The sequence below is a fragment of the Natator depressus genome, chromosome 14 (assembly GCF_965152275.1).
Source record: "Natator depressus isolate rNatDep1 chromosome 14, rNatDep2.hap1, whole genome shotgun sequence".
Lineage (NCBI taxonomy): Eukaryota > Metazoa > Chordata > Testudines > Cheloniidae > Natator > Natator depressus.
The window spans coordinates 867,100-884,136 of record NC_134247.1 but is presented as its reverse complement, the minus strand read 5'-3'; the positions used below and the strand labels follow the sequence as shown (position 1 = coordinate 884,136).

General features: G+C 61.6%; 1 protein-coding gene across 3 annotated transcripts in view; it reads left to right on the top strand.

Moving 5' to 3' along the window:
• Positions 1-14,787, top strand: part of GCGR (glucagon receptor) — a 28,052-nt gene extending 13,265 nt beyond the window's left edge. The window contains exons 1-14 of one of the 3 annotated variants that reach the window (XM_074972104.1): positions 1,412-2,235; positions 7,924-8,088; positions 8,324-8,420; positions 9,050-9,157; positions 9,743-9,864; positions 10,093-10,199; positions 10,392-10,545; positions 10,641-10,800; positions 11,149-11,209; positions 12,168-12,237; positions 12,921-13,009; positions 13,261-13,399; positions 13,536-13,577; positions 13,823-14,787. In XM_074972104.1, the coding sequence (XP_074828205.1) occupies positions 8,035-8,088; positions 8,324-8,420; positions 9,050-9,157; positions 9,743-9,864; positions 10,093-10,199; positions 10,392-10,545; positions 10,641-10,800; positions 11,149-11,209; positions 12,168-12,237; positions 12,921-13,009; positions 13,261-13,399; positions 13,536-13,577; positions 13,823-14,098 (1,479 nt within the window). In that variant the 5' untranslated portion in view covers positions 1,412-2,235; positions 7,924-8,034 and the 3' untranslated portion in view covers positions 14,099-14,787. Of the gene's footprint in view, positions 1-1,411; positions 2,236-7,923; positions 8,089-8,323; positions 8,431-9,049; positions 9,158-9,742; positions 9,865-10,092; positions 10,200-10,391; positions 10,546-10,640; positions 10,801-11,148; positions 11,210-12,167; positions 12,238-12,920; positions 13,010-13,260; positions 13,400-13,535; positions 13,578-13,822 lie in introns of those variants that run through there. The other 2 variants (XM_074972102.1, XM_074972105.1) reach the window with 2 other exon arrangements.
• The last annotated feature ends 2,250 nt before the right edge of the window (positions 14,788-17,037 follow it).

The following is a 17,037-nucleotide window of genomic DNA, read 5'->3' as shown; positions in this document are numbered from 1 at the left end:
AGTGTGGCCGTCGCCAGGGAGATGGGCCCGACTGAGGGGTGTGGGAGCCTTGGGGCAAGGGGGGGCTGGGAGCCTGCTCTGCCTTTCCGCAGCCAAGAGGCTGAAAACCCTTTGCGTGAATCCAAGGAGTCAGAATGAGGAGGGTCCCTGGAGATGGGGCCAGGCAGCAACAGGCCCTGGCTGGTGCCTTGGGGAGGTGCCACAATGCAAGAGAACAGGGGACCAAACCAGGCGGCTGGAGACGGTGGAAGGGCAGCGCAGGCCAGGCAGGGGAGCGTGGGGCCTGCGAGGCAGCTGGGCAGTGAAATCTGGCCAGCTGGGTTAGGAGAGGGCACAAGGGCTGTGGCCTAGCCTGCCAGTGTGCGAGTGGGGCTCATGTCGGGCAGGTGCCTCAGGGCAGGACTCAGCTCCCAGGCCAGGGACATGCTGGCCTAGCGGGAGACACTGCGCAAGGGCGGCTGGGCGACGGAGAATGGGGAACAGGCCGGGAAGTGGGGCCAGGTGACATTCTCCCTGTGGAGCTGCCGTCCACACAAGGAGCTTGAGCCTCACTGGTGTAGGGCTGTGACGAAGTGGGACTGTTCTTAATGTTTCCTCTGAATACTGTAGGGGTGCCTCAGTTTCCCCTAGGCATTTCTTAAGTCTCTAGGTGGTGAGATAAGGGGGTGTAATTGTTGCAGAGCAAAGGGCCAGTGAACATAAATGGCCGACACTCTGTCTCCGGGCAACTGATGGCCTGGGCCCTTCCCCCCTGCAAGGTGAGAGCTAAAGGGTTGGAGAACAAAGGAATCCGGTGCCCTCCTGGCCCTGGAAAGGGGAAAGCCCAGAGGAGGAGGGGCTGGAGGGAGTTTCAGTTTGGGGCTGACTGGGGACATGGAGTGAAGGGCAGACGGGGTTGTCTGGCTCACTGCCCCCCAAAATGGACCCAGCTGAGGGGTCCTGTTCTCTGCACCTACAAGCTCTGTGTTAGACCATGTTGTGACGAAGTGGGACTGTTCTTAATGTTTTCTGTGAATAGTGTGGGGGTGCCTCAGTTTCCCCTATGCAGTTCTTAAGTCTCTAGGTGGTGGGGTAAGGGTGTATGATCATTGCAGAGCCCTAGAGGGCAGGGGTGTGCAGGGGTCTGGACACAGAGAATGGCCGACACCCTGTTTCCTGGCAACTGATGGCCTGGGCCCTTCCCCCCTGCAAGGTGAGAGCTAAAGGGTTGGAGAACAAAGGAATCAGGTGACCTCCTAGCCCTGGAAAGGGGAAAGCCCAGAGGAGGAGGGGCTGGAAGGAGCTTCAGTTTGGGGCTGGCTGGAGACATGGAGTGAAGGGCAGACGGGGTTGTCTGGCTCACTGCCCCCCAAAATGGACCCGGCTGAGGGGTCCGGTTCTCTGCACCTATAAGCTCTGTGTTAGACCATGTTCCTGTCGTCTAATAAACCTTCTGTTTTACTGGCTGGCTGAGAGTCCCGTCTGACTGCGGAGTTGGGGGGCAGGACCCTCTGGCTTCCCCAGGACCCCGCCTGGGTGGACTCGCTGTGGGAAGCGTACGGAGGGGCAGAGGATGCTGAATGCTCCGAGGTCAGACCCAGGAAGGTGGAAGCTGTGTGTCCTGCAGACAGGCTGCTCACAGAAAGGAGACTTCACCAGAGTCCTGCCTGGCTTCATAGGGAGTGGTTCCAGAGCATCACCTGGGGACTCTGTGACAACTGGTGGCAGAGGTGGGATGTACTGCACCCCGCGGATGGTGCTTCCTGCAGTGAGTGACTGGGGAGCAGTAAAACTAAGGGGGATTGACGAGGACCAGGCGTGCTGAAGGCTCAGAGAGGAGCGGTTTCGGAGGGGGGGGCGGTTAACCCCTGGGAGTGTGTGACCAGCGAGAAGGACTTTTGCAGTAACAGGGTCCCCCTGGGGATTGCAGCGAGCAGTCCCAGGGGTGGAGTCTGCAGCTCGACCCTGGCAAAGAGGTGGTGACCTCGAGAAGGGCTGGCACACTAGGGGCTCTCCCTGGAAACTGTGGGGAGCTGAGAGCACACAGGCCTGTGAGTCCACAACAACTTGGGAAGAGCGGAGTGATGGCCTGTCACCGTCTCCTTAAGAAGGACATTGTAACCCTGTGCAGAAAGAGAGGGTTGAGCGTTGGAAAGTTCACCAAAGCACAGTTAATCGTGCAGCTGGAGGAGGATGACCGCTCTAAGGAACAGATTCCTGACCCAGATTGGGGAGGACCTGGGAGCATCTGGAGTGGTAACCAAGCACCCCCAAGACTCCTGTCCCCAGCGGGGGTCTTCACGATCGGGTTCTCCATGGGGGGGGGAGGAGGAGGAGCTGCTCGGCTGGGGATACCTGCCTGCCAGTAACGAGACCCCTGGGGCTGGGTGGGATGGAGAGATGCTGGGGCTGGGTGGGATGGAGTGGGGGCTCCCGCTGGCTCTGATGCAGTGAGGAAAGCAGCAAGCTCACTGCCTGCCCCCACTGGGACAGCAAGGGCAGCGCTGAGGATGGGGGGAGCTGAGACCCCAGCTGAGGGGGGGACCCATAGGCAGGGTAGGTCGGCTGCCAACCAGGTTTGCCTGGTCCAGAGGCGCTGCTGGGAAGTGATCCCACTGCAGGGAGGGAGCAACCAGGGACAGGGCTCAGTGGGGCTGTGACCCCAGGCCCAGCCAGCGAGAGGGAACAGGTCCCACTCCCTTCCTCAGCAGCTGAAGTCCAGACCGAGCTGCAGAAGGATCCCTCCTTGGAGGAGCTGAGGGAATTTGCTGGCCACAGCGCTGCAAACCCCCTTGGAGAAGGCTGCAGGGACAGATTCCTGTGGGAAAAGGGATTCCTGTACTGGGAGTGGGCTCCCCCAGGGGAAGTAGAACCACGGGGAATCAGGAGGCAGCTGGTGGTGCCCTAGAAGTATCACCGCCGGCTATCGGCTATCGTACCTGTCCCTGGCGTCCATTGATGACATCTGTGTCTTTAACCAGATCTGGGAGGTGAAGAGGGTGCTGGGCTGCCTCAAGGAGGCAGGACTGATGGTGAAAGCTGGAAGGTGTAAGGTGGGGATGGCAGAGGTGTCGTACCTGGGCCACAAGGTGGGGAGCTGCTGCCCAAGCCCAGAGCTGGCCAAGGTCAAGATGGGGGCTCTTAACCAAGAGAGCTCAAATCACAGCCCTCCAAACTGGAGCGCTGGGAGAAGACCTGATCTCAGTTTGAACCCCAGGGGTTTTGGGGTGGAAAAAGGGCACGGGCCACATAAACCTTCCCACATGCCACCAGCAAGTGCCAGCAAGCACACCTGAACCAAGGAAGGGCATAAAACTGGAAGGACCTGGTGTAATTCCCACCAAGGAATGGGAGAGATGCTGGGGCATCCATGGGAACGTTGGTGGGTTTGAATTTCCCCAGGTCACTGGCTAAAGTGACCTCGCTCAGTTCGGTCTCGAAGGGGGGAGAGATGTGACGAAGTGGGACTGTTCTTAATGTTTCCTCTGAATACTGTAGGGGTGCCTCAGTTTCCCCTATGCAGTTCTTAAGTAACTAGGTGGTGGGATAAGGGTGTATGATCATTGCAGAGCCCTAGAGGGCAGGGGTGTGCAGGGGTCTGGACACAGAGAATGGCCGACACCCTGTTTCCTGGCCACTGATGGCCTGGGCCCTTCCCCCCTGCAAGGTGAGAGCTAAAGGGTTGGAGAACAAAGGAATCCGGTGACCTCCTGGCCCAGGAAAGGGACAAAGCCCAGAGGAGGAGGGGCTGGAGAGAGTTTCAGTTTGGGGCTGGCTGGGGATGTGGAGTGAAGTGCAGACGGGGTTGTCTGGCTCCCTGCCCCCCAAAAATGGACCCGGCTGAGGGGTCCTGTTCTCTGCACCTGCAAGCTCTGTGTTAGACCGTGTTCCCGTCGTCTAATAAACCTCTGTTTCACTGGCTGGCTGAGAGTCACGTCTGACTGTGGAGTTGGGGGACTCGCTGTGGGAAGTGCACAGAGGGGAGAGGATGCTGAATGCTCCGAGGTCAGACCCAGGAAGGGGGAAGCCGTGTGGGCTTCTTGCCCTGGAGACAGGCTGCTCCCAGAGAGGAGACTTCCCCAGAGTCCTGCCTGGCTTCGTAGGGAGCAGTTCCAGAGCATTGCCCGGGGACTCCGTGACAAGGGCCCATGGGGCAACAGCCAGCATCAATGGGAAAATGTCCTAGGGTTTGGCAGTGAGCTGGCCAGTGTGGGGCAGCCTCCCCAGGGAAGGGCTGGGGGCCCACAACTTGGGACTTAAACCAGGGCAAGGCAAAGGCCTGGGGAACTCCCTGTAGGGCCTGGGCTGGTCAGGGCAGGGAGGGCAACAGACCGGATGTCCAGGGGTGGCTGCCATCTCAAGTCCCTTGCAGCAGGTGAGCCAGGGGCCTGTGCTGTGGGAAACACGGATGACGGTTCCCCTGTCCTGGTGCTCTCTAAATATGGAGAGAGCCTGTGTGTCCAGCCCAGCCCCAGGCAGCATCTGGTGCTCCCAGCCCTGATTCATGAATTTCTCAGGCTCCCAAACAGCTGCTGCTTCCTCCCCAGCTCCCAGGGTCTGGGGAGAGGACAGGCGATTTTCCCAGGGATAAAAATAGGCGAGTGGCAGAGGGGAGAGTCCTGGGAGAGTCCTTGTGCCTGGGTGGCACCAAGCTCTCTCCCCCAAGCGGGCGGGGAATGTCTGAATGAGAAGGGAGGCTGGCGGGCAGAGGGCTCTGAGAACGGGGCTCTGTCCCTGGCTGGAGTAGCCAGACTAGCCACTGTCACTGCATGGAGGTGCCCCAGCTTGCAGACACCGGCAGGCAGCGTGGCCCCAGGTGCCGGGGGGCAGGACTGCAGGGTTCTGGGTGTTTCTGTGATGGGCAGGAGTCAGGGCATGGCTGGTAAAGCAATTACAGGTGATTTCCCCTTCTTCCCCAGTGCTGCTCCAAAGCATGTGGCCAGCGCTCTGAGGCAGAACCCACTTCCAGCCTGGAAGGAGCAGCCCAGTGCCAGCTATTGGGCACACAGCAGCCTCTGATGGGTAGACAGCCCCTTGACTGCTCTGGCCCAGGGCAGCCACCGGGCCCTCATGCTTGGGGTTGTGTGAGGGGCTTTCCAGAGCACGAGAGGGCGGGCAAGCTGCTGGCTATGGAGAACTCCTGCCCTGTTGCTGGGGGCAGCCGGAATGCCCAGAGCCCTAGCAATGCCAGGCTTTGCCCGCAGCGCTGGCCCTGCTGTGCTAAGGGATGTTCGGGGCCTGGGCTGTGCTGCGGGGGGTGCAACGAGAATGGCCCATTTGTTAGCAGAGCAGAAATCCCGCTCAGGAGCCCTTTAACCAGCTTAGGGCAGGATAGAGGGAATTAACACCTCATGAATTGGGCTCTGTGTCTGAGTCCCTCTGAGCCAGAGGCAGGGATATTGTGGGTTTGGCAGGGATGCAGCCTGTGCCCTGCAGCACGTGGGAGCAGGGCAAAGCTCTGGGTGTAGGAGCTGGGCCCGGGATGGTGCAGGGTGGAGTCACTGTCTGCCTGGTTCACCCTGAGCCAGGGGATCGCAGCTGTTAATCATTAATGGCCACCGGGGAGGTAGCAGCTCCCTGTTCCGCTGGGATCTGTAAACAAGGGGGAGCAATGGTGCTGCCGGTGCTCCTTGCTCACTTCTTGCCCTGGTAAATCTCTACCTAGAAGGGGACAGGGTGAGAGGGGCGACTCCCTGCCAGAGAAAGTGGAGAGCTGCAGGCCGAGCTCCCGGAGCATGGACAGGCCTTGCCGGTGCGATGGAACGTGTGGCTCAGACTTGGCGCCTGGCTACCCAGATGAGGCTTCAAGCACAGAGGTCGCTGACCCCGCTGCCCAGTGGCTGGGCCATGCTCATCCACCCTGGGGTGGAGCTGGCTCAGCCTGCCAGCTGGGGGCTAGCACTGGTGGGGTTCTGTGGGGTTCAGCTCTAGACCCAACGCTGTCCAGTGTTGGCACCGTTGAGCCGGAGGTAAATGCAAACTGGCTGCTGATAGAATTTGTGGCTGACATGCAGGTTGGTGGGCTGGTAAATATCCATGAGGCCAGGGCAGTTATACAGAGCTATCTGGACCACTTCGTAGGCTGGGCCTAGTCAGACACCCAAAGGCAAGGGCAGACATCTGGGAAAGAGGCTTGATGTCCCTGCCTATGGACTGTGGGGCTGTACTCTGGAAAACAGTGACTCTGAAAAGGGTTCTGAGGTCGCCATGAACTGCAACTGAGTCTGAGCTCCCCGTGTGACACTGGGGTGCATAAACAGGGGAGTAGGAGCAGGGAAGAGGTGCAGCCTCGGTAAAACCGAACTAAGATACTGCATCCAGTTCTGGGGGTCTGCTTTTTAAAGGGCATTGAAAGCTTGGACATTGAAAGCTTGGAGGGGGTGCAGAAAAGAGCCTCAGAAATGCCCTGCCAGGGTTGGTCTAGGTTTGCTTGGTCCTGCCTCAGCACAGTGGGCTGGATTTGATGGTCTCTCAAGGTCCTTTCCAGCCTGACATTTCTATGACTTAAGATGCTTTAGCCAAACTCAAGTTATCGGGCTTAGTATGGGGGAGCTGGGTAAAATGCAGTGCCCTGTGAAATACGGGAGGTCAGACTGGATGATCCAGTTGTCCCTTCTGGCCTGAAACTCTTTGGATCTGAACCAAGCTCTTGACTTGTCCCCAGCAGCAGTTGGGAGCTGGGCAGGAACAGATGGTGCTGTGGGGATGTCTAGCCTGGGAGCAGTCCCATGCAGAGCATGGTGCAGAGTCCAGCCTGCAGGTGACTGGCAAGGGAGGCCTGGACCAGGTGCATGGTGGGCCCAGCCACTGGCTGGCTGGCTTTCCCACCATTCCTAGAAGTGGGAGCAGCCAAGCCCAAGCCAGCCAGGGCTGTTGGGAGTGCATGCTCTGGGGTGGGGCTAGGACTGAGGGGTTTGGGGTGTAGGAGGGCACTCCTGACTGGGACTGAGGGGTTCAGAGGGTGGGAGTAGGATCAGGGCTGGGGCAGAGGATTGGGGTGCAGGGGGTGTGAGGGTTCTGGCTGGGGGTGCAGGCTCTGGGGTGGGGTTGGGGATGAGGGGTTTGGCCTTCAGGAGGAGGCTCTGGGCTGGGGCAGGGGGTTGAGGTGCAGGGGATGAGGGCTCTGGCTGGGGATGTGGGGCAGGAGGGGGATCAGGGCTGGAGTAGGGAGTTGGGGTGCGGCAGGAGGTCGGGGTGCAGGCTACGGGCGGCGCTTACCTCAGGCAGCTCCTGGAAACAGCATCATGTTCCTCCCCTGGCTCCTATGCGGAAGCGCATCCAGGCCATCCTGTCCACAAGCACCGCCCCCGCAGCTCCCATTGGCCATGGTTCCCAGCCAGTGGGTGCTGTGGAGCCGGCGCTTGTGGTGGGGGGCAGCATGCAGACCTCCCTGGCTGTCCCTACGCCTAGGAGCAGGAGGGAGGACATATCGAAGCTTCCGGGAGCCATGTGGAGCCATGGCAGGCAGGGAGCCTGCCTTATCCCCAGTGCGCTGCCGACTGGACTTTTAATGGCCCGGTCAGCAGTGCTGACCAGAGCCGCCAGGGACACCTGACAACCCTACCAATGGTGCTGGGCGTTGGTGCTGAACTAACTCTCCCCACGGGCTCCCATTAAGGGGCCTGGTGTCTGCACCGCTAGAGCGACTGGCTCGGGTCCCTCTCACAGGCCTGACCCTGCCAGGGGCAGAGTACCTTTGCTCCCGCGGGCCCAGCGACCAGGGTGGGATTTCAGAGAGCTCAGCGAGGGTCTCAGCAGCAGCTGTGCCCCTGAGCCGAGTCCTGCCAGCACGTGGCTGGGCTCAGTGTGTAGCCCCTGGGGCCCTCGACTCAGTCAGGGGCCATCCAGCGAGAGACTGCATTGCGTGCAGGTTGGCCCCCGGCAGCGCAGCCCCCTCCCCATCTGCAGAGCACCCCAAGCACTCTCTGCCTTTGTCTCATGCAGGGTTTCCTGTGAGCCAGCCAGGAGCAGGGGGAGCAGCTGGGCCTGGGCCGTTCTGTAGGAAGCAGGTTGCTCCAGGCCATTCCCGATGCGGTTTTGCAGCCCTACAGAGGGATGTCCCAGCCGTGCCTGCTCAGCCTCCTGCTGGCGCTGGTCTTCTACTGCCAGGTAAGGGCTAGGCTGGCCCAGCCTCTCCCGTTGGGGCTGAGCCCGCCTGCTGCTGGACCTGCCTTGCCCAGGATGGCTCTGTCATGCCCAGCTCCTTGCTGGGAGGGGGAGAACCAGCTCAAGCTGAGGAACAGCAGGGAAATCCCTGGTCTCTGGGGTCCTGCCCCTCTTCTCTGGCCCTGGGGGAATGCTGCTGGCTGGTCACTGACGGGCCCCCTACTGTAACCCCCTCCAGGGACCTTCAGCCCAGATCATGGATTTCCTTTTTGAGAGCTGGAAGGCCTACAGTGAGGAGTGTCACCAGAACATGAGCCTGCAGCCCCCACCCACAGGTGAGACCAGGTGAGCGTGAGCTCCGCATGCCTTCCCTCCCCTCCCCCGTGCAAGGGGCAGCCGGGCTTTCTCTGGGGAGCCTGGGAGCGCAGGGGCCGGGGACAGACCCTCTCCACCCCTGGGTGTGCTGGGGCCAGGAGCAGCTGCCTGGGCAGGGGAGTGGGTGGCAGAGGAGAATGGGACCCAGGGCTTCCTGACCCTTCGAAGGGCTGCTGGGGTAGTGCCGGGCCCTGGTGCTGCACAGACCTCAGGAGCTCACATGGCCTGGAGACAAGCACCATGTGCAAGGAGGGGCTGGGGGGCAATTCCAGGGGCACATGGGGGTTCGAGGGGGCAATTCCAGGGGCACATGGGGGGCAAGGGGGCAATTTCAGGGGCACAGAGGGAGAGAGGGGGCAATTCCGGGGCACACAGGGTGGCATTCAAGATTAGTTTTGTAACTATAGAAAATATTGATTCTACCCACTCTCCCCAAAACTCCCCCAATGGCCCCTCAACTGACCCCTCCCATTGCCCTCCAGTGGCCTCTCAGCCAGGGGGGCACCCATTACGGGGGGGCTGGATGGTGGGGGGCTGTCAGAGGCGCTGTGACCCCCATCCCTGCTCAGGGCCTCTATTCTCCCTGCAGAGCTGGTCTGTAACCGAACCTTTGACAAGTTCTCCTGCTGGCCCGACACGCTGCCCAACACCACAGTCAACGTCTCCTGCCCCTGGTTCCTGCCCTGGCACAGGAAAGGTAGCTACCTGGGGCTGGCCCCTGGTCCGGCCGCGCTGTCCTGTGCTGCTGGGCGCACATCACACATGGGCAGCGGCTGCCATCTGCTCTCCCTGGGCTCTGGGGCGCTCTGAGCAGCTGTAGGTCAGCAAGGGTGGGGAATGGAGGCCTTCTGGTGCCCTCTGTGGCTTGCAGTGCCAGGAGCCATGGGAGGGGGTGCTGAGGAAAGCCTTGTGCTGGCCGGGGATGGAGTGTGGGGAGGAGAGTCGGGATACTCACTGCCTGACCCTCGGCTGCCCCGGCTGGCTAATGGGGAAGGGCAGGGTTCATTGGCTCTGGGCGCTGTCGGCCATTCAGGACCCTGTCACTGGCAGCAAGGATGGACCTGGCAGGGATGGGACCAAGAAGTGTGGGGCGTGGGGAACTAGCCAGCAGGGCACAATGAGGAGCGCAGGGGCTCTGGCAGGCCTGGGGAGGGAGGGGAGTTCATGGGGGGCTGGCGTGGGCAGACTGGGGGGACTGGCAGGGAGAGCACGGGGGCCCCGTGTGGGGAGCACGGCGGTCTCTAACCAGCCGGTTCTTCATGTCCCCATCTCCCCCCTGCAGTGAAGCACAGATATGTCTTCAAGAAGTGTGGGCCGGACGGGGAGTGGGTGAAGCGCCCCAATGGGCAGCCCTGGCGGGACAGCACAGAGTGTGAGATGGACGCAGAAGACCTTGAAGCCCAGGTCAGTAGGGGCAGGTCTGGGGCTGGGCTGAGCCATCCAGCCCCCATGGGATGGTATGAGTGAGTCTCAGCTTAGCCCCACAGCAGCTGAGAATTTGGGATGGCCCAGCAGCTTTGCCTCCCAGGGGGATACGGGCCGTTCCCATGCCTGGGCTCTGTCGCTCCAGCCCACGGACAGACAGACAGACATGCCCAGCCCTGCTCAGCAGCTCTCTCCCTCTCTTTTTAGGATAAATTTGCCAAAACCTATGGCAGCTTTAAGATCATGTACACAGTGGGCTACTCGGTGTCCCTGGGCACCCTGCTCCTCGCCCTGGCCATCCTGCTGGGCTTCAGGTAGGGGCTGGGGGAGAGCTACCTGAAGGGACAGGGAGGGAGGGGAGGAGAGGCAGACGGAAGAGGGGAAGAGGGAGCTGGGGGGTGGGGAGACTTGGGAGATGGGGCCAGGGCTGGGGTAGCCGGGGCTGTAGGAGCCAGGCTGGGCACAGTCCTTGCTGGACACTGACTGGGGGCTCCTGCTTTCGGCAGCAAATTGCACTGCATGCGGAATTACATCCACATGAACCTCTTCGCCTCCTTCGTCCTGAAGGGAGTCTCGGTGCTGGTGATCGACACCCTGCTTAAGACCCGCTACAACGAGAAGATTGACGACTACAACGTGGGCATCTGGCTCAGCAACGAGGTGAGCTCCCCGGGCCTTTTTGCCATGCTAGTGGCTCTGTGGGGCCAGTGCCCTACTGAGCCCCACCCACTCATCATCCCCCCCCGCCCTCACAGGCTGCTGCCGGCTGTCGAGCAGCCACCGTCTTCATGCAGTACGGCATCGTGGCCAACTACTGCTGGCTGCTGGTGGAGGGGATCTATCTCCACAACCTGCTGGTGCTCGCTGTCTTCTCCGAGCGGAGCTACTTCACCCTCTACCTGTGCATTGGCTGGGGTGAGCACCTGGGAACGGCGGTGGGGAGGGGGTGAGACCAGCCACGGCACAGCGCCCGGGCACAGGGGGCGGGCACCAGCCACGGCACAGCGCCCGGGCACAGGGGGCAGGCACCAGCCACGGCACAGCGCCTGGGCACAGGGGGCGGGCACCAGCCACGGCACAGCGTCTGCCCAGAGATGCAAAGGCCATGCTAAGATGGTATGGTGGGCACAGTGGCTGCTTTCCACCCCAGGACATGCACCCGGTGCCCCTGTCTCAGCCTATGGCCCCTGGAGGAGCTGCCCCTGAATGTGTTTGTGCTTTCTAGGGGTTTCTCACCTGCTTCTGTCTCTTTTTCTTCCCCAGGGGCCCCCATCTTGTTCCTCATCCCCTGGGTGGTTGTGAAATTTTTATATGAAAACATTCAGTAAGTAGAGGCACGCAAAGTGCTTGTGCAAAGTGTGAGCTATGGGAGTGAGGTGTGGGCATGCAAAGTATGTGTGTGAGAAGTATGGGTGTGTGAGGTGTGGGCACATGCAGTGCATGTGTGAGGTCTGTGGGTGTAATAGGTACATGTGCAAGGTGTGGGCACACAAAGTGAAAGTACAAAATGTGGGCATGCGCAGGCTGCATGTGTGAGGTGTGGACATGCAAAGTGTATGTGCAAGATGTGGGCACATGAAGTGTGGGTGTAAGGTGTGAGTGTGTAAGGTGAGTGTCTGAGGTGTGGGCTGCATGTGCCAACTGCATGTGCAAGGGGTGGGCATGAGCTGGCTGTGTGTGGGAGACATGGGCAGGCTCTGCATGCAAAGTGTGGGTGTGGGCGGGCCATGCGTGCAAGGTGTGGGTTTGCACCAGCTGTGCGTGTGAGGTATGGGTGGGCTATGCTTGTGAGGGCATGCTGGCTAGAGACTGGGCTGAGCCTGCATGTGGAGGCAGATTAGCCCTCAGCCTCTCCTGCGGGTTCGAACACCTCCCTCTGAATCAGCTGCTGCCAGCTCCTGCTGGAGACAGGCATAGAGTGGATGGGCCTAGGTCTGACCCATCTGTCTAGTGCTGCGCATGGCGGTTCATTAGGGGCACGTGCATCTATAGTTGTCTGTGTGCCTGGCAGAGGCTGCAGACGGTCTGTGCACTCATGGGGGTGGTGTCTGTGCCCATGTGGGCAAGGGGCATGTGTCCGGGCAGGAGCAGGTCTGTGCCTGCGGGAGAGCCCTGGCCTGGTTCATGCCTCCTTGTCCCTTGTGTTACCTGGAAATCCCTGCCAGGAGCCTTGTACCACCTTGTGCTAGGGCTGGGCTGAGCTTCCTGCCGGGGCACATGGCACGTGGCACGTCGATACAGAAGTGCCCCTTCCCCTGTCACCCCTCGTTCTCACCTCCCAGGTGCTGGAGCACCAACAACAACATGGGCTTCTGGTGGATTCCCCGCTTCCCCGTGTTCTTGGCCATCCTGGTAAGTCCCAGCCCGCCCTCGCCCCCCTCCCCGCTCCGCTGGTCTCCTCCCCGCTCCGCACCATGGGCCCCTCCCCTCTCCGCACCGTGGGCACCCCTCCTGCAAGACGCTCCCCCTCTTTTCCCTCCCTCCAGCCCAGGCACCCCATCCGCCTGCCCGGCCCTACTCCTGACACACACCCTAGCCCTCTCTCGCATGCCCCTGCTGCTCACAGATCACAACTTCGTGTTCGGCTTCCTTTGCCTCCTCCTCATGGAGCTGTTGGGCTGCAGTTGGGGCGCGTTTTCCCACTTTGCTCCACAGCCACGGTGCCTGGATGCGGCCTGTCTTTTCAATGAGAGCGAGTCTCCCAGAATCACGTGACTCCAAGAGCTGGGGCTTTCAGAAAAGCACCAAATATTGTGAGAGTTGGTGACACTGGGTTCCCCTCCATAGCTGCCCTACCCTGCCCAGGCAGAGCCCCGACTGTGGGCAGGGTCCCTTTCATCCTGCACTGGCTGCCTGGGGCTGACTAGACTCCCCAGGGTGCATCTGGGACAGGGCTGGGCACGGTCATCTCCTCCCCAGTGATAGTTCATGGGGCTAGGCCCACCAGCCCCACTAGGACTCCCTTGCTGGGGTGGGGATCCTCCAGTCCCTGGTCCCCATACCCATCTGCCTCTCACCCTATTTCTCCCTTTCAGATCAACTTCTTCATTTTCATCCGCATCATCCAGATCCTGGTCTCCAAGCTCCGTGCCCACCAGATGCGCTACACGGATTACAAGTTCAGGTGCGCCTCTCCCTGCCCTAGGCCCAGCTGTCCCTCTCACACCTTGGAGAGGCCGCTGCACCACAGGCCCCCTGCTCTGTGTGTGTGTGCCCGCTGCCCTGTTGTGCCAGAGGGGGCTCCGTGTGGCCATGGGATCCGGCTCTGTGCCTGTGGTGCCCGTCTAACCAGGGGAACCCATGTCTGCAGTGTCTGAGCGGGGAGGCAAAATGGGTGGGGAGTGGCTGGCTCTGATTGGTCAGTCTCCCTGGCAGGCTGGCGAAGTCCACGTTGACGCTGATCCCGCTGCTGGGCATCCACGAGGTGGTGTTTGCCTTTGTCACGGACGAGCACGCCCAGGGCACCCTGCGCTACGTCAAGCTCTTCTTTGACCTCTTCCTGAGCTCCTTCCAGGTGAGCTGGGCCTGGCGCCCTCAAGCACCATCTCGCCCAGCCTCCGTGCTCTGTGGCCTCCCCTCTCATGACCCTGGGGAGGAATCAAGGGGCCTGGGCCGTGCCCCTCTCATGCCCTCTCTTCTTGCTGCCCTAGGGGATGCTGGTGGCCATTCTCTACTGCTTTGTCAACAAGGAGGTGAGTGCAAACGCCCTGGGCCCGGCACGGGGAGCCCGTTCCATGACTGCGTCCACTCGGGACCCCATACCAGCATTCTGCAGCACAGGCCCGGTGGGGAGGACTCTGCTGCCCTGTGCCATCTGGGCCCCAGTAGGGGCTCTGGGCTTGGCCTGGCCTGTCTTGCTGTCACCTGCTCTGTGGGAGCCGGAAAGCGGCTGTCGCAGGCCCCGGGCCATGCTCACCCCGTCTGGGGCTGTTTGCAGGTGCAGTCGGAGCTGCTGAAGAAGTGGCAGCGCTGGAAGCTGGGCAAGGACCTGGAGGAGGAGTACAAGCATACGTACAGCCAGACCCCCAATGCCCGTAACGGGGGCAGCAGTACTTGTGAGAAGCACAGGCTGGTGGGCAGCTGCATCACTGGGCTAGGGCGCAGTCAGCCCACGGCGCACACCAGCACCCACTACCTCGAGAAGACGGGCTGCAGCGCCAGTGAAAGGCACCAGTGCTATGAGTTCCCCGAAACAGCCGCCAGCAACTTCTGAGCCCACCCCCTGCCATGCAGCCAGGGCGCTGGGCCCATGCCCGCCCGCGGGCAGGCTCTGCTGGGCAGGGAGAGGGAGCTGAGGGCTCAGGCAGCAGGCTTGCAGGGACATAAAGCAAGAGTCTGTGCCTTTCAGCCCCAGCCTCCCTCCCCCTTCCTGGGGCCGTCTGGGGATCGGGGTGCACACCAGGGTGCCAGGGCCTGATGCCAGGCATGCTGAGGATGGAGAGTGCCCTGCTGCCCCATCCATCCTTCGAGGGCACGTGCCAGGTGGGCACGTGATGGTGTCTGTGCACAAGGTCTGCACCCCAGCACAAGTCCACATGGAGGGCAGAGCACCCTGTACCAGCCTGGCGGGGAGTAGGGAGCCTGGGGATAGTGCCAGCTGGAGTGTGGGGGCAGGGTGTCTGCCTGCCGGGCCATGTGTACAGCTGCTTCCTGCGCTTGCTCCTGCTGCCCGCCAGCCCCTGTGCCCGAGGTTAATTTATCTCTGCAGTAGCTGTGTAAATAGGCATGGGGTCCACGGGGTGGCGGGGCAGGATCTGTCTGCATCTGTCTGGGCGCGGCGCGACACATCGCTCCGGAGGACGTGGGCACCAATAAACCCTGGAGTGTGTCTCATGGCAATGAGGGACTGAAGCCTCCTGACTGGGAGCTGAAAGGGCTGGAGGAGGGGGCAAGGCCGGCACAGCCCAGGGAGGGGAAGGCACAAAGGCTGTTGGGGGGGGGGGGGAACACTTGCTCAAAGTGGGTGAGCAAGAGGGGGGAGTTTGCACAAAGACAGGGGAGAGGGGGTGCATGCACAAAGGCGGGCCGGAGGGTCTCCGCTGGGCAGGTGGGTCGCCTTGAGTCACCCTTGGCCCAGGGCACTCCCCCCGGGGCAGGGCTGCTGGAGGGCAGTGCACTTGGCCTTTCTCCTTGCTCGATGCCCTGGGCAAGGCAGCGACTTCCTTGGGGGGAGCAGTGGGAGAGGCCAGGCTGCACTGGCACAGCTGCAGTCAGCCGAGCAGGGAGGCCTGTCTGCCCTCCCAACCATCCTGCCAACAGGAGCTGGCCCTGGATGCCCCCTCTGCCCCGTTAGCGCTCTGCAAACAGGCAGCAAACCGTACCCCTGACCCGCTGGCCCAGCTCCCAGCAGGGGTAGTGGGTCTGAGGGGCTTTCAATGTGTCCCTGCCTCCCAGTGCGAGACTCCTGCTCAGCCACGGCCCACCCTGACCCGCCTCGTGCTTTCTGGCCTGGGACTGAGGTGGGAGCCCTCCAGCGAGGTGGGTCAGTGAGAGGTGGGTTTGAGCTGGAGGAGAGCTGGCCAAGGCCTGCGGCTGGCACAGGCTGCACCTGGAGCCAACAGAGGCTGGCTTGGGCCTGCAAGCTCCTCTCCCACCCCTGCCAGCCAGCAGCTAATGGGCTCTACGGCTCTCAGCACCAGGAGCCTTGATTCAGACATCTCCATCCAGCTCCTCCACCCGCTGTGCTCTCCCATGTGCCTGGCACAGGCCACAGGAACCAGGGGGCGGGGACACACTAAGACAGGGTCAGATGGGCCTCAGACCGGCTGCCACGCCCAACCGGCCCTGGGCTGGGAGAAAGCACCCAGCACCCCAGAGTCTGAGACCCCCCTGTCTCAACCCATACGGGGGCTAGAGAGCCAGCTGCCCTGTGGCTTTGCCCTTCCTTGCGACCACGGAGCTCTGAGTCCCACCCTGGCTGGAGAGCAGGCCCCTGGAGTGGGTTGTGCCTGGCTGGCCCTCACTGGGCTTTTCCACCTGCCACTCTGAGCAGCAACTCCTGCCTCAGCCAGCGAGCCCGCCCCATCTGCCCCAGGCTGCCAAGCTGGGGTCAGCACTGCTCCCTTCTGTGGCACCCAGGCCCAGCTGCAGGCTGTGATGAAGTGGGACTGTTCTTAATGTCTCCTCTGAATACTGTACGTGTGCCTCAGTTTCCCCTATGCAGTTCTTAAGTATCTAGGTGGTGGGGTAAGGGTGTATGATCATTGCAGAGCCCTAGAGGGCAGGGGTGTGCAGGGGCCTGGACACAGAGAATGGCCAATACCCTGTTTCCTGGCAACTGATGGCCTGGGCCCTTCCCCCCTGCAAGGTGAGAGCTAAAGGGTTGGAGAACAAAGGAATCCGGTGATGACCTGGCCCGGGAAAGGAACAAAGCCCAGAGGAGGAGGGGCTGGAGAGAGTTTCAGTTTGGGGCAGGCTGGGGTTGTGGAGAGAAGTGCAGACATGGTTGTCTGGCTCACTGCCCCCCAAAATGGACCTGGCTGAGGGGTCCTGTTCTCTGCACCTACAAACTCTGTGTTAGACCATGTTCCTGTTATCTAATAAACCTTCTGTTTTACTGGCTGGCTGAGAGGCCCGTCTGACTGCGGAGTTGTGGGGCAGGACCCTCTGGCTTCCCCAGGACCCCACCTGGGCGGACTCGCTGCGGGAAGCGTACGGAGGGGCAGAAGATGCTGAATGCTTCGAGGTCAGACCCAGGAAGGTGGAAGTTGGGTGAGCTTCTTGCCCTGAAGACAGGCTGCTCCCAGAGAGGAGACTTCGCCAGAGTCCTGACTGGCTTCGTCGGGAGCAGTTCCAGAGCATCGCCCGGGGACCCCGTGACACAGGCTCAGCCTCACTCCCACACATCCGCCTCCTCCCTGTGCTTGCCTGGCAGCCCCATCCAGCAGGACCTCCCCCCGCCCGTGGCACAGGGCAGAGAAAGCAAATGCCGCCCCTGCCCTGGGAGCCCATTCCAGCCTCTGGGGGGGCTGCGTCTCCCCAAACTGGCACTTTCGGCACATGATGCCAAGCTGCCCTGGCAGGCTGGCTTGCCTGGCCACGAGCAGTTACTCTGGGCGCTGTGTGGCTGTGCGCACTGTGTGGCACACTCCCCATGCACTGGGCCAGGGAGCTGCGCATGGGGCCAGCAGTGTGGCTGGGAGGACATCAGGG